The 15,212-nt window shown below is 38.5% G+C and overlaps 1 protein-coding gene across 2 annotated transcripts in view; it reads left to right on the forward strand.

The window, feature by feature from the left end:
- The window catches only part of FBN2 (fibrillin 2), a 122,787-nt gene that overhangs the window by 16,025 nt on the left and 91,550 nt on the right, over positions 1-15,212 (forward strand). For both annotated transcript variants that reach the window (XM_054282306.1, XM_054282314.1), the window contains exons 6-7: positions 7,668-7,865; positions 13,240-13,365. In XM_054282306.1, the coding sequence (XP_054138281.1) occupies positions 7,668-7,865; positions 13,240-13,365 (324 nt within the window). The remainder of the gene's footprint in view (positions 1-7,667; positions 7,866-13,239; positions 13,366-15,212) is intronic.

The raw sequence follows: 15,212 nt of genomic DNA on the forward strand, positions 1-15,212 counted from the left end.
TTTCTGCCTCTACACAGACAGAACTCCAGTAAATAGTAGCAGGCTGGGTTTTAGCTTATTCTGAACTTAAATTGTCACATCAGTCTAGACAGTCATCTGAGGAAATGTTTCTTGCAGTTTAAATAGACATATATATGTTTAATTTTTTCTCCAAGGGCAATGTGTGAAACAGTTATTTTTCCTACTTAGGTTAATAATTAAGGAGATTGTTTTCAGCTCCAGTGTCTGTGGTTTTATTAGTGTTTCTGGTCCACTGAGAATGCCTTGTGCCTTTTTCCATGCCTTTGTAATTTACACAGAAGTTGGTTATGAAATATTTTCCCTCCTCACTTTGTGAGTGTGGGTGCATTCTGCAAGCCTTGGCTTTTGCTGTGGGGAATTACTCTGAGCTCCAGAATGGGAGGGGAGGGTGGAATGTGCTCTTTTTCAGGAATACTCTAAAAAAGATATCCTGTCTTAAAATGTAAGTCCTCCTCTTTGCTGATTCTGGGGTTCTGTTCCTTTGAGGTTGAACTGGGTCGCACTGGCTGCGTGGAGCAGGGAACCAAAAGCCTGTGGACAGTGGAATTCAAGTTTGCATCTTAAAAAGTCAAGGAAATTAGCATATTTTTGCATGCACAGATTGAACTGTTGGCATCTTAATTCCTGGGATGTGAAAGGATTAATTAAGAGTTTAATGTGCATCTACCTGCCTTTCCAGCATCCAAGCTTTGAGGAGTAAGGTATTTTTGGAGGAGAAGCATGAGAGGAAGGAGCAGCAGGCAGCATGAAGGAGTTCCTTCACTGCTTTAGATATTGTAAAGCAAACATGTACAAACATCATATTAGGGTAGTTGTCATAGACTGCTGAATCTTAGAAAAACCCAAAAGAGATTATTTTTCTCTTTTTTGTCTGTTATTTGCCCAGGGGTGATTCGGCCTGTAACTTCCTGCAATGACTGATGATTATTATTCCATTGTGTGCCAGGCTGTGTGCTAGGTGTTGGGATTTGATTGAGTCCCACCTCAGGACATCTTTATATAGTAGCAGGCCCTGTGGAAGCATAAGGAAATATGTACATTTACAAGGAGCTCCAACCAGACCAAAATTGGGTGTCTTGCTGAAACCAAAATTCGGGAGTACTTCTCTCTCCCAGCTTTTATTCTGTGCTTGAAGTTTTCTGTCAGTCAGTGTATGATACTTCAGTTACACGTGGAAACGTTTTGTTCCAAGAAGTTTTTAAGGAAATACTTCAATTCTGGAAGGTGCTGAATTCCATAAATGACAAAAGTGAAGTATTTCCCTGTTTCTCTGTTTCTGTGCTTTTTTTTTTTTTTGTGTGTTTGTGTGCGTGTACTTTTCAAAATGTTTTGTGTCCTGAAGTAATAGGAGCATTCTCTTCAATGTTCAGATCATTTAGACAAAATTGCATTTTATTTCAGAAATACTGTTATCTGCTACTTTGCCATTCCCCCCCCCCCCGCCCCCAGGTGCTTAGGTGTGCAAGAACGAATTACTTTTTAATTAATAAGAGTATTAAGATACAAAGTTATTACTACGCTAAGACTTTATCTGCTTAAAACTGTCATAATGCCAATTATATCAAACTGTCTGTCAGTGAACCATGGAGTTGTTGCTTTTGGAAAAGAGCTGCTGCTGCTTCTGTTCCAGCCAGAGGAAAACGAGAATATGCTTAGAATGGACGTGACAGAAATATTGGTGGAACCTGGAATTTTGCTAAAAGCTGCTAAGCTCGCACAGATTCCTGCATTGAACCTGTGGCTTTTCCTTCTTTCATTTACAGGTGCCCTCCACTTCCTTTTCAGCTGTCAAGTGTGTGTTTTTGCAGGAGATTGTGTGATGGGAAGTTTTGCATCACAGGAGCTGGGCAGAAAAGGTCATGTGGGACCACTAGAACAGTAATAAAATTTCAGCCTGAAAATGAAAGCTGTCAGCTGTATGAAAACATCCAAACCTTCATGATGTGTTTAACATCAATTTTCCACTAAGCTGCTTTTCTTCTCTGTTACATGTGGGAATAAACTTTATAGACCCCTTCAGGTAATGACTAAAGAACCAGCTGGGGATGTGTCCCAGCTTCGTGTTAGCGGCAATTTTAAATGTTTGAAAGGCTATTGTCATCATTATTTATGTTAACGATAAATGTGATGCTATTAGATACTTAATTGAGACATTTACACACAAGCTTCTTAGGAAAAGTCAAGAAATGGAGGCTTTGATTTTACTATTCAGGTTTGTAAGGAAACCTCAGTCTAAATAGCAGTGCTGCCCACAGATTATTTTCTCCAAGAAAATTAATAGCATTGCCAACTCCCTTTCATATTCCAGGAGACTCATTGTTCATTTCCAGCCAGCAGTCTCTTTTACCATAACTTTTTGGATGTCACCTTTGAAAAAATTGTTTTCGTTTATATCAAGTACAATTCACCTACCTTCTTGTTACCTTTGAAATGTCCCTCATTGTGTACTCTGTGCTGGCAGCTAAGCATTTGCTGTGAAAATGCCCCCCAAATTTCCATATAAAGTTGATCAGAACATTAAAGGAAGATAAATTTTAGATAACATTTAATAAACATACGCACTTTAAAATGTTTAAATAGCTTTTTGCATTACTGTGACTTATGATCTGCAGATGTTGGAGTTGAGTAAGAAGAATAATATTTACATATGCATAAATTTCAGATTTGTGCTCTGAACCCAAGGATGGTTATGAGTATTGCCAGCCATTTCATACTCACATGAAAAGTTTGTCAAGGAAAGCCCCGATTTCCTTTTCTTTGGAAGGTTTGGGCAATGCTGTAATTTATCCAGAATCAGTGGGATAACTGGGCATGCCTTGCTCCTCCAGTCGTTTGTAGGAATCCTTGGAATACCATGGAATTTCCCCTTGCAGGAAGATGAAGCTTGACTAGACTTCCATTTATCAAAACATGAAGATTGCACACTGCAAACTGGAAAACTGTGAGAGTTCCATTGAAAAATCTCTTCAGTACTCAACTAGCAGGTTCTGCTGCGAGCAGCCAAAAAGAATTTCCGATGTCTGGAGACCTCTGAGTGTTCGCAGAAACTATGGGGAAATTTGCCACCTATCAGAGTTGTAATAAAGACAGTTGTTTCTCCATCTTGCTTCCTGTTGGAACAACTTTTAGCAAGGTGAATTCAGCCTCAGGTCTTTGCCAGGACAGATTTAATGTGTCCACCCTGAAGGTTCCCTGACATAGAGTGCAGTCTCTTGGGCTTTCTCTCACTGTGCTGGTTTTTCTTTCAGGAGAAAGTGAAGTTCCTGATAATGCTGGCAGCATTTATTTCCTTCCAGCATTCAGGTCCCATGCATTAGATTATTAATTTTAATAATGCTGCTGTATGAAATGGATTTTTCAGATAACAACAACAACAACAACAACAATAATAATATGTTTGCTGACCTTGAGTCTGCAAATGAGGTGATGAAAGTTGAACTTACTTATTTTCTCAACTATTCCTTAATATTTCCTAAACCTTGCTTAGGAGAGTGAGGTTCTGTAAAAAGTCCAGTGAAAGGCAAATTTGCTTTGTAAGGGAGTGAAACACATTAATTATTAGGTCTCGTTCTTTAATTGACAGGGGCTGTGAAGGCCTATCTCAGACACTCACTCCTGATGTGATTTTGATGAACATGCTTAATGTTTTCAGAATTTGATTTTAGTAATAGAAAGATCAGTCGTCTAAGTAGCTTCTAGTTAAAAAATGCTTGTTTCCAGATGCACTTCCTTACGAGGATATGGTTGTGTGGTTTTTTTTAAGTAAAAAAGGTGGAAGATACTTCACTGTTCCTTCCTGCTAAATCTTCCTAGTGCTCACAAACATGAAATACAGTGTTTGAGATAATGTACTTTTTCCCTTCTGCAGGCTGGGTGCAGGAGACTGGCGCTGCACCCCTGCTGGATTTCTCATAGGAACTGTATTTTGGCATTGGGAGCTTTCATTTAAAATTTCAGTCTCTGCTTTCCCATGAAAGAAAACTCAACTTTTAGTGTCCTTCTGGATAGCTTGCAGTGGACATTCCAACATTCTTTACGCCTCGCTTTTTCTCTTTCATATTGCCTGGGAAGAGGTGAAAATTTTAAGGGCAGGAGTTGTGACAAAATTCAGTTAGAAACTGGATCCTTACATGTGTACCACAATATTTTAATGTTTTGTCCTGAGTGACAGTAGGTGGTATTTGGGATGTTAAACACTGTGTTTCAGGTTTTTAGCTAGTGGGTGTTAGACACAGAGGACACGTGGCAGACAGACTATCTATTCCATATCTGCTTACAGTGGTTTTTTACACCTTCATCTGTATCATTTGTTTGGCCGGAGGAACAGGAAGAAAACTAAAATAGATGGATACTGAACCAAGATTAGAAATCTGAATGTTGCAGCTCCTTGTCTCAGGCTCCTGTAAACTAGACTTCTTAAATTACAGGTAGAGTTAGAATTTTGGGAAGGAACTAATGGAAAAAAAAATCCAAGAACTGAAATTTGAATAGTTGAATGGTTCCATTTGAGAATACAAAATACACACTTTTATGACAAAATAGAAATGTTGCAGCATAGTTAAATACTGAAGTCCATGGTATGATTTTTTTTTTCTTGATGCCAGGAAAAAATATTCCTCATTAAATTTAATTATATTAACAACTTGAATTGTTGATAAAGGTTGTCGTTCTTCAGGTCACTGTGCATATTGAATATAATTTTTGAAGTTAAAAAATAAAACTGTATAACACATGTGCTGAAGATCATCTCATCTCACCAAAGCAGTTACTCTTTCTGGAGTAACAAATTATTTATAACTTATGTTCAACATATGTTCTTTCTGGCAAAATTATTCTGTCAGCAGTGCTGGCAAAGGAACAAATGAAGAACCACCTAAGAATTAAGACAAGCAAACCCATATGGAAAAGATGACTGATTCATAAGTGAGGGTTTTTAAGGTCTGATCAGCCATTATAATAATGTAATTTGACTGGCCGTGTGAAACAAATCCACAGCTTCATTTGAAGCTATCAAGTATCTTCAGAGTTGCATCTACTTTTATTGCATTTGTTTCCCACATGTAAAATTTACTGTGTGACTACAGATCTTTGTGTAAACAGCTGAACTTTGCCGTTAACCTGAACGTGCTTGCCTTCACTTTGTATTTTAAAATCTTGTATTTTCCTCGTGGTATGGAAGAGCAGCCACTAATCAGTCTCTTTACCTTTGGGCTTCATGCTGGATAAACCAAATAAGTAAAGATTTTTGAAATGAGTGCACTTTTAAAGAATAATATGTTAAATTACAGTAATATTTTAAAATACTAATGTTATTATAAAACATATATCTGAGTAGACATGCAGCAGGTTTGTGCTGATAAAAACTGCTCGGTTACAGAATCTGAATATTAGATTAATGCATATTCTGTTCATTAGGCCATGGGTAGGCACCTATGCATAGGTGGTTTCCAGAGCATGTATTTCTATTTGATAGGATACAGTAAGCAGTAGGTGTATTGGCATCACTCCTTCTTGTACCTGACTCGTTCATATTCTCTTGAAACAAACATGCTTTGGTGTCTGGTTATATTCTCTAATCTCTCTACTGAGCACACTCTCTAAACTGAACTTTTCATTGCTAGTTTTGACAGAGTTTACCCAATCATTTTGTGTCTTATTGGATGGTAGTGGAACTCAGAAACAATTCACAACTCTAGTCTGAGTTTCAAGGTTAATTTTCCTCTGATTGAATTCCAAGCTTCTAAATGCAGAATGTCTTTGGCCAGGGTATTCCTGTGGGTCACCAGCTGTTAAAGGGAGAAATACATGGTTTGGATTTCTACTCCTACTCTGATTCCTTCCTGATATCCAGAGATTGCTCCTACAAAAAATTGTGTCTCAGGGAATTGCTGCTGTAAAAATACAGCACTGCCAGCAGCACTACTTATTTCCTGAATAGGAATTGCTAGGTGAGCTGGGATTGCTAAGGAATTCAGACCTGCTGAATGCAAGTTTTGGGAATTTGAAGATGTGTAGTAAGTCATTATTTGATTTCACTGTAGAGGGCATTCACCCATGGAGAGCTGAACTCTCAGTGTGTGGAGCAAGGACAGGATTTTCTTTTTATCATGTATTTATTTTACTAGAAGTGCCGTTTTTGTGGCTTGGTGGTCACAGGGGAAGCTGGGAGTGTAACTTTGAAGAATGTTTTGTATTGATAATCAAGAAATAGTAAAGTTCACAGGCCTTACTGAGTATGTAAGATCTTTTAATCTTCTTTTATCATCAGTCAGTTTGGTACTTGTGTACTTGGTTGACTTTATTTAAAGTAAAAATCCCAGCTGAAATTGACTACCAGTGTGCATCAATAACTGCATAAGTCTTTCCTAGACTGGTACCTGAGTGACTCTTTCCAACGAGAGGGAGCAGAACATTTATTTCTGTTTGAGCTTTCATTTTAAGAGCCCGGGAAGCTTAGCATAAAATCTCACTGGGAAGACCATTTTTTTGCTTTCCAAAGATGTCAAAGCTCTTATTTTTTGGGGGGTGAAAGAATCAAGTTATAGAAAACATGGGTTATCCCTTTTGCATGTGGGACCAGCTACACCCTAATGAAAGTGTGGAAGACAGTGTGTTATCCACATATTGGTGTTGGAGCCCTGCTTTTGATAGGAAAAAAAGAGGATGGAATAGCAGCTTCAGCAGCCATAACCCCACTGTTGTGCCTTCCTTCATGTGACTGAGTCTGAGTAAAAACTTTGCATTTTCTTCTTTTTTTCACCCCTCACTCTTTTTAAGAGTTTCCATAAGGATGTGAAATCTGGCTTAGAGCAACAAGCTGTTTCTTATTTATTCCTAGAGAATTTCAGTTAATTGTTGATCCCAGTTGATGTTGACTCATAACTTAAAAAAACCCTCTCTTTATACAGATTCAGTGTTAATGAACTGAATTTTCCCAGGAATTCTACTAGAAGTGTATTTTCTATGCTTTATTCAGTGTACTGCATACAGCTTGGATTGGTTGTGTTGTCTCATGGCTTCCTTCTGAAAATAAGTGGTGGCTTGCCAATCAGTCCTCTGTCAGTAGCACTACTTTGCAACAGGAATTGCAGCTGGAATGATGATTCTGTGACTCTCTCTGGCATGCATCTTGATCAGTGTGGAGTGAAAAAAATGTGCGGCTCCTGTGGCCTGTAGCTCCTTCCTATAAATCACCATGAAGTAGCTTAGAAGCACGAAAATCAGTTTCCGGTCATTGCTTAATCTCGTCTTCTATTTGCTTGCTTGTTTGTTGTTAAAATTCTTTTGCTTACTACGGATTTTGCTGGATACGTTGTCAATGCTCAAGAGCAACTTTGTGTCCAGCTGCCTTTCATTTAGCTGTGTCTTTTTGAAAGAAATAAAATGAATGATAACCTCGTGAAAGTCACTACCTTCAATGGAAGGTGTCATGCGACTTCTGTAAGCAGTAATATAGCTTAAATTTCCATGGAATATTCTTAATATATTAATTTTCTCTAATATATTAATTTTCTTAATATTTCCATGGAATTTTCTTAATATATTCTTATATTTCTTTTCTTGATTCAAAAACAGTTCCTTCTACAGCTACAAGTACAGCGTCATGTATAACACAGCGAAGCTTTCCTTTTTTTTTTCCCCTCCAGATTACAGGACAGGCCCGTGTTTCACCCAGGTGAGCAAGCAGATGTGCCAGGGCCAGCTGACGGGGATCGTGTGCACCAAGTCCCTGTGCTGTGCCACCGTGGGACGGGCCTGGGGCCACCCGTGCGAGATGTGCCCTGCGCAGCCCCGGCCCTGCCGCCGCGGCTTCGTCCCGAACATCCGCACCGGGGCCTGCCAAGGTGAGCTCTGCCTGCACTTCTCCGTGTGGCAGCCCTCGCCTCTGACAGTCGCCCTGGAAACCTTGGCAGGGAGTGAGGTCGCTGTTTTCCCCGTGAGTGGTCTGTGTTTGAAACCCGGGTGTGCTTTGCTGCCTGTGGCCGTGTTCACAGGGGTCCCAGGATGAGGGTAGAGATGAGGATATGACTCCATGTTTCAGAAGGTTTGATTTATGATATATATTTATATATATATTATATATATTATATATAATATATATATTATATATATATTATATATATATAAAATATTATATACATATAATAGATATTATATATATTATATATATTATATATAATATATTATATATAAAATATATATTATATATATAATTATATATATTATATATTATATATAAAATATATATTATATATATTTATTATATATATATATTTATGATATATATTACATTGAAACTATACTAAAAGAATAGAAGAATATATATATATATATATAAAAATATATATACTATACTAAAAGAATAGCCTTCATCAGCAGGCTAGCTAAGAATCAAAAAAGAAAGAATGATAACAAAGGTTTGTGGCTCTCTCTCTCTCTCCAAGCCAGCTGACTGTGATTGGCCGTTAATCAGAAACAACCACATGAGACCAATCCCAGATGCACCTGTTGCATTCCACAGCAGCAGATAACCACTGTTTGCATTTTGTTTCTGAGGCCTCTCAGCTTCTCAGGAGGAAAAAATCCTAAGGAAAGGGTTTTTCATAAAAAGATGTCTGTGACAACTGCCTCCAGAATTTTGCTGCTGGACCCAGAGAACAAAGCTTAAGTGTCTGGAAAAAGTGATTATTAATCAATACTAAGGAAAAAAATACTTGATGTTGTTTTTCCTTCTGTGTCAGAGCTAGGCCTCTGCCTGCGTGCGGCAGTTCATGTTTTGCCATTTGTCTTGAAGTGCTTAATATGTTTTAGGCACTCTTTTCATAACAGTGTCAGGAGCAGAAACAGTGCAGCCCAGAAGGGGTGCATGTTGCAATAATCTCCAAGTCAAGCTCCATTGTATGACTTGGCCACAAACAAAGGATCCTTGAAGCTGCTCTGCCAGGCTGGCTGTGGCATAGCTTCTGGGGCTTCATTTGAATTATGTGAGAGATCAGTGGTGCTCTTCAGCACCCATGCCCACAATGATTGTGTTTTCTTTTTCTGGCAGTATATTCCCTGGGGCGAATAGTTTTGAGTTACCCATGGTCAAATTCCTCTGGGGAGCATAGAAACAATCTGGTAGTCTACTTTGTGTGATGGGTAAACAAAGGAGGATTGAACAGCTGTAATTTTTGCTACATTTTTGACATAAAATTGCTAAATAGGAAGCTTGGATTGTATTTCTGTCAGCTGGGTTAGCATACAATGTTACAAGGTGCTGGGAAGGCGTAGATGAGAAATGCTTGGCCTTTCTTTGGGGAAAAGGGAGAGACAGAATTTCTTTATTTCACAGAATCTTTGCCTTCCAGCAGTTGGGACATTTCCTTCTGAGCTCTGAGTATTGGTTACTCCTCCCAACCTGAGCTCTGTGCTGTGAGCAGGTTGGTAGCACCATGTCTGCTCTGTTATGAATTACCAGCCCACTTTGACGCAGGAAGGGGCTGGATGTGGCACTTTGTGCCTTTCCCGACTCCACATTGCAGTGCAGAGTCTGCTGAAATAGGATCACAGAATCTCAGAATGGCTGGGACTGGAAAGGACCTCTGGACATCATCCAGTCCAAGCCCCTGCCAGGGCAGAGTCACCCAGAGCACACAGAGACACAGGAGTGTGTCCATGTGGGGCTGAAATGCCTCCAGACCTGCCTGGGCAGCCTGTTCTGGTGCTCTGGCACCCTCAGTAGGAAGCTCAGGAGAAACCAGATGTCTTCTCTGAGGGTTTTAGAAGCAAACAGAGGGATCTGTCCTGCCTTTCAGTGCTCTTCTTTCTGTTGAGGACATCAGATTTGCAGAGACTTTGATATAAGGAACACAAACCCCTTTGGTATTCAGTAAAACTACTTTTGTCATGTGTCAGGGAGACCAGACTCGCTCAGTCCACACTTGAGATGTTTGGTAGTTTTGAAGTGAGTGCTTGCATCAGTAGATAGCTGGGTTTGGGAGCTGATATGAACAGCTCAAAACAGTGGAAGTTGCAAGCTTTGCTGCTGGAAAGTGAGTTAGGATTTCAGTATCTGCTAGAGGTCTGAATTTGACAAGATGTCACTCCCAAGTAGAAAGTTGCTCTGCCAAGGATTTGCATGATTCAGTCTTAAATGGGTCTTCAGGACCTTTTGAGGCTTAATTATGTTTTCTGGGCAATGTTCTTGTATTAGTAGATTACTACCACTACTACATTGTAGTAGTACTGTTAGCTTCATTATTACCATGAACAGGTTTAAAAAATCTAAGAGAAGAAGCAAAACCAATCCAAAATTGTTTGGTTGTGTTTCTTTCTTTTTTTTTTTTTTTTTTTTTTTCCCTGGAAGTTTATATTCAGTCATGCCTTAAAAAGGGATTTTACTGTTCAGACATCCCTCATTCCAAGAATTCAGGCAGGAGGAACTTCAGTGTTCTGCTTGAATGAGCTTTATTGCCACTGCTGCATGGCCTTGGGAGAAGCATAATGGCAGAAATCCTGTGCTGGATGTTCTCTCAGTTCCTCCCTGCATTCCTCAAAAGTCCCATTTCCCACCTACACCCTTTCCCTGCAGACAGTTAACTTTTTGCTCCATGGAGAGAAGAGTGGTCATGGCTGAGCAGATTTTGAAAATAGGAAGGTTCTTCTCCCTGCCTCTGCTGCTGACATGGTTGTGTGCATGTATCCATGACAGGAGATAAAATGCAAGAGAATCTGTTCTGTAGTAGGATGTTAAAGGCACTGAGTTGAACTGGACAAGAGAGAGAAGACAGAGGAAGGTTCAAAATCATAATGAAAAGTGTTGATTTCTTTTTGTAACCTGGTGCTTGGTATTAATGTGTCTGAGTTACTGAAAATTTTGACAGTGTTTTCTAGGGTCACGTTCCTGTTGTGGTGAAAATAATTACTAAAACAGGGAAAAAAATAGCATGGCGTTATTTCTGTTGTGTGCAGTATTTCTGCTTTCTGGGATGCAGAGGAGGAACCAACAGTTTCCCATTGTATTCATGACCAATTCAATTTTTATTTCCACATGCCAGATCAATTACAGAGAAACTCCCCATGCATATTCCAGGTAGAACTAAAGAGAGTTTCTTTAATTTGGATAAATTTTGTCACTACTATAATAAATACAAAACTCTGCAGAATTTGTGTCTAACATCTGCGTGGATTTATTTTTCCTGAGTTTCTTTGGTTTATCAGAGTTTTTTGAGGAAACAGCCCACAGATCAGAAAGGGAAGGTGCATGTTTAAAGTTAGCTGTGCAAATCCCACAGGCATTTTGCAGAGAAAAGTCTGCAAAAGCACAAAATCTTTTTTCCCTCATCAAATATTAGACTATGAACACATGGAAACATTCTGCTTAATCTGTAACATATTGAACTTTTCTATGTAGAACTGTATCTGCAGAGTTATTAATCAAATTTGCTGTTTATGGTAAAAAGTTTCTTGTGTTAATGTGCTTGAGGTTTAAAAGTGTGAGTAAGTGGATAATTAAGAACTCTGGAACTTCTGTGTGGTTTAGCAACTGTAAATGATTCTAAAAAAAAAAAAAAAAGCTTCATTTCAGTTTGCTTGTATTTTGAGAAAAAAATATATCCTAAAAGAGCATTTAGGAAGCAATTGATAAAATACACCCTTTTAATAAAATACTTTTGTTCTTCTTGACTTTTCTCAGTCCCAAAACACCAATAATATATTAAAACAAACTTAGGTTTTCAGCAAGAGATAGTACTGGCAAAAAAACCCCATCAGTCTTCTAGCATTAAGTTAGGATGACAGTTGAATCTGCTTGCTTTCTTATCAATTAAATATGATGTAAATACACTTAAATATGATGCATTGCATCATTGGGATTGGCTCCTCAGGCTTCAGCAAGGCTCAACATCTATTTTCCATCTTAAAAGAACTGAAAGAAATTAATGGAATTGATAGAGATTAAAATTTAGTTCCCCTCAGGCCTCCAGTGGTATTTTCCTGTTTCTGGGAGGTGTTTATTGCCTGCTGCTACTGCTATTAATTCACTATTCCTTGTTACCTTCAGCTCCTAAAACTGCATCACACACAGAGTGGATTTTAACAACTGATCTGCTGACACAGGGAACTTAAATTAAGTGTTAATAAGTGACAAAAGGCACAGGCACACTGTGTGTGATAAATGCATTTTGGGGCCCCAGGGTCAGAAGACAAACACCACATGTTTTACTCAGTAGGGAGCTCCAGGGTGGGATGTGCATTAGTAAATGCTGGAACCATCTTCTCTCTAGATGCTGCTAAGCCATGTCAAGAATAGTTGGGATTGGAAGGAATCTCTGGAGAGCAACCAGTCCAGCCCCCTGACTCTTTAAAATACTTCTGACATGAAATGTTTGATTTCCAAGTAAACAGGCAGCAAACACTCGATGTTACTATTATTATTTAGGGAAAAAAAATCAAATTAAACAAATAAATAATGAAGAAATTCTATGCGTTTGATAAAGTCCTTAATCCATTTGCAGTCTGACTGTTTCATTTTGGGCATGACAGTATGCTGTGTAAATCAGCATGGACTCAGGAGCTGAATGCAGAATTCTCAGCAAATGTACTTAAACCCAAGTCCAATAGTTACCAAAAAAACCCCCAAATCTGCAAAAAATGCTTCCCTTCTTCCTGAGCTGTGAGAAATTATACTTGCTTAAATTTAAAAGCAAGTGGCTGGGCAAGGCAAATACCACAGGTTTATCTATAGCACAAGCACCAGGAGGAATAAAAAACTGGAGAAGCACTGTAATCCACAAACACAGGTGATCATCCATCTGAAAAAGAGTTCATATTCTTGCCAGATGTTACCTGGGGGCACCACAACAGCTGGTCCAAAAGATTCTTGGAACACCTGGATGGTAACTCCATGGTACAGGTACTAAGGGAGCCAGCCAGGAAAAATCTCCTGTTGGACAGTTTTGTGTAAAAAGGTGGAGAAACATGAAGGGGGGGGGTTATGTGTAACCAAATTACAGCTGGGAAGAAAAAAATCTGAACAAACGGAAAAACAACAAAACAAAAACAAAAAAACCCCCAAAAATGAACAAAAAAGAAAAAAACAAAACCCAACAAAACCCAAATCACCCCAAAAATTTGAAGTGAAAATAGAACTTACTGAAATGAGACGGGAAGCTACTGAAAGTAACTTCTGTATCTTGTGTAGGTAATCAGATCTGGGTCTTTTTTCTGTGTTTGCAGATGTTGATGAGTGCCAGGCTATCCCTGGAGTCTGCCAAGGAGGAAACTGCATTAATTCAGTAGGTTCATACGAGTGCAAGTGTCCTGTGGGCCACAAACAGAATGAGGCAACTCAAAAATGTGATGGTAAGTGATTCTGTAGGAGAACACACCTAAAAAGGGGTTTTGCAGAGCATTACAGCACTTTGGGAATTAACATTATTAAGTAGTTGGATAGTAGAGGTGTCTGATCTGGGCATAGCATCACTGAACTTTGCTTTTATATTTATTTGCAGCATCCCATCTTTTCTACTTGGCTGTTCCTATTTTACATTAGATATTTTTTTTTCTGTGTGACTTTTGTGGGTATTTTCAATCAAGTGTTTATTTTCTTTGAAAATTTAGCACTTGATTAAAACTCTTATGTGTGAGTATAACTGCTGCTGAGTTAGTAGGATTTTCTTTGTTTTCTAAAAGGTATATTCTAGTTCAGGTAGGTATTTTTGGCCTAGTGACTACAGAGTAAAGAAAAATGTCTGGATGAGTCTGGGTCAGTGAAAAATACCAAGGAAATTCCCTTCTCTTTTGGATGAAAAATACACAGCCCATCTTTGTTATGTGTAGTTTAATAAACATAGGCCATATTTACTCAGTAAATGCGTTGATGGAATTAAGGGTAGGAATTCCATATAATTTAAAACAATGTGGGAGAAAATTGCTGAGTTTTTGTGAGTTTGCTGAAGACTTCACTGATTTTAGTAACTTTTTCATGCCTTTGAAAGGAATCAGAACTGTCAGAGTTCATCCTAACCAGTGGGTGCTTTCACATTTAAGTTATGCTGATAAGAGGATTTTGTCCTTAAAGGCTTTGACTTGTTATTTGCTGGCAGTTTAATTATGGTGCCAAATTACATTATGCTCAGTATTCAGTTACAAACAAATACATTGTTTGTTGCCAATTTTAGACATCCCCTCAGAGTTTTCTTGATTTGCATACAGTACAACAGTCACAGAAAAATTAAGTAATATAATCAGTTTAAAAATCGTGTCTTTTCAGTGAAAATCTTGCTTCTGGTGTTGTTGCAAGTAATATCTAAGTAAAAAATTTAAAAAACTGCAGAGATTTTCTTTTCTGGTCCTGCTCTGCACATTCTTCTGTTTTTCTGTGGTTTTGTTTATTTTGTGTTGACTAATTTTTACTCAGCACCTGAAAGGGGAGGGAGCAGGCAGGTACGTAGATGCTTGTGGTTGGAAAGGAACAACGAAAGTCAAAAGGTCCCTGAACACTTTAAAAATTGTATTAGGAAATTACACATTTGCTGTGGGAATTGGAATGTTTGTCCCTGATCTCCAGGTGTCAGAGATGGGGGTTGGATTTGAAATAAAGGGTAGGGTGAAAGACAAGAGAGGGGGGAAGGAAGGGAGGGAGAAAGAGAAAAAGAAAAAGAAGTCAGAAAGGAAAGAAAGAGGGGAAAAAAGTTCCTTGCATTGGCTTTTTACACAGATTAGTACAAGAGGTCCTTTATTGGTCTAGTCCTTGATTTTTAGCCACAGAATCTTTACCTGGTTGTGACTGTTTCTTACAGGCAGCTCTTGTCTATCTGTCCATGCCTGTAATCCATTCTTTTTTGTTAGAGGTGCACTTGGTTTCTTTTTTTTTATTCTTTTGATGCCAAAAGATGCATTCAGAGACATGTTCCCTTTCTTCTGAAAACAGTACTTAGAGCATTCTTTGCATTCTGTTTTAACAATCTAAATCTTTAAAAATGTTATTTTCCTTGATAGTTACCACTTGAAAAAGTGAATTTATTTTTAACACGGATCATCTTTAAAAGCTGTGGTGCTTATGGGACTATGCATAATCATCTGCTGTCTGATTTTGCTGTTACTTCATGGTTTACTAATCAGCAGCTCTTCATTTCCTGTTGGAAATGAACAGGTCATATGTTCTGGCTTTTTTTGTCTTTTAAGCCCTGCCACTTGTGTCGGTGGCA

The sequence above is a fragment of the Melozone crissalis genome, unplaced genomic scaffold (assembly GCF_028551555.1).
Source record: "Melozone crissalis strain CALT ecotype California unplaced genomic scaffold, PUWL_Pcris_2 ptg000005l_1, whole genome shotgun sequence".
NCBI classification, from domain to species: Eukaryota; Metazoa; Chordata; class Aves; order Passeriformes; family Passerellidae; genus Melozone; species Melozone crissalis.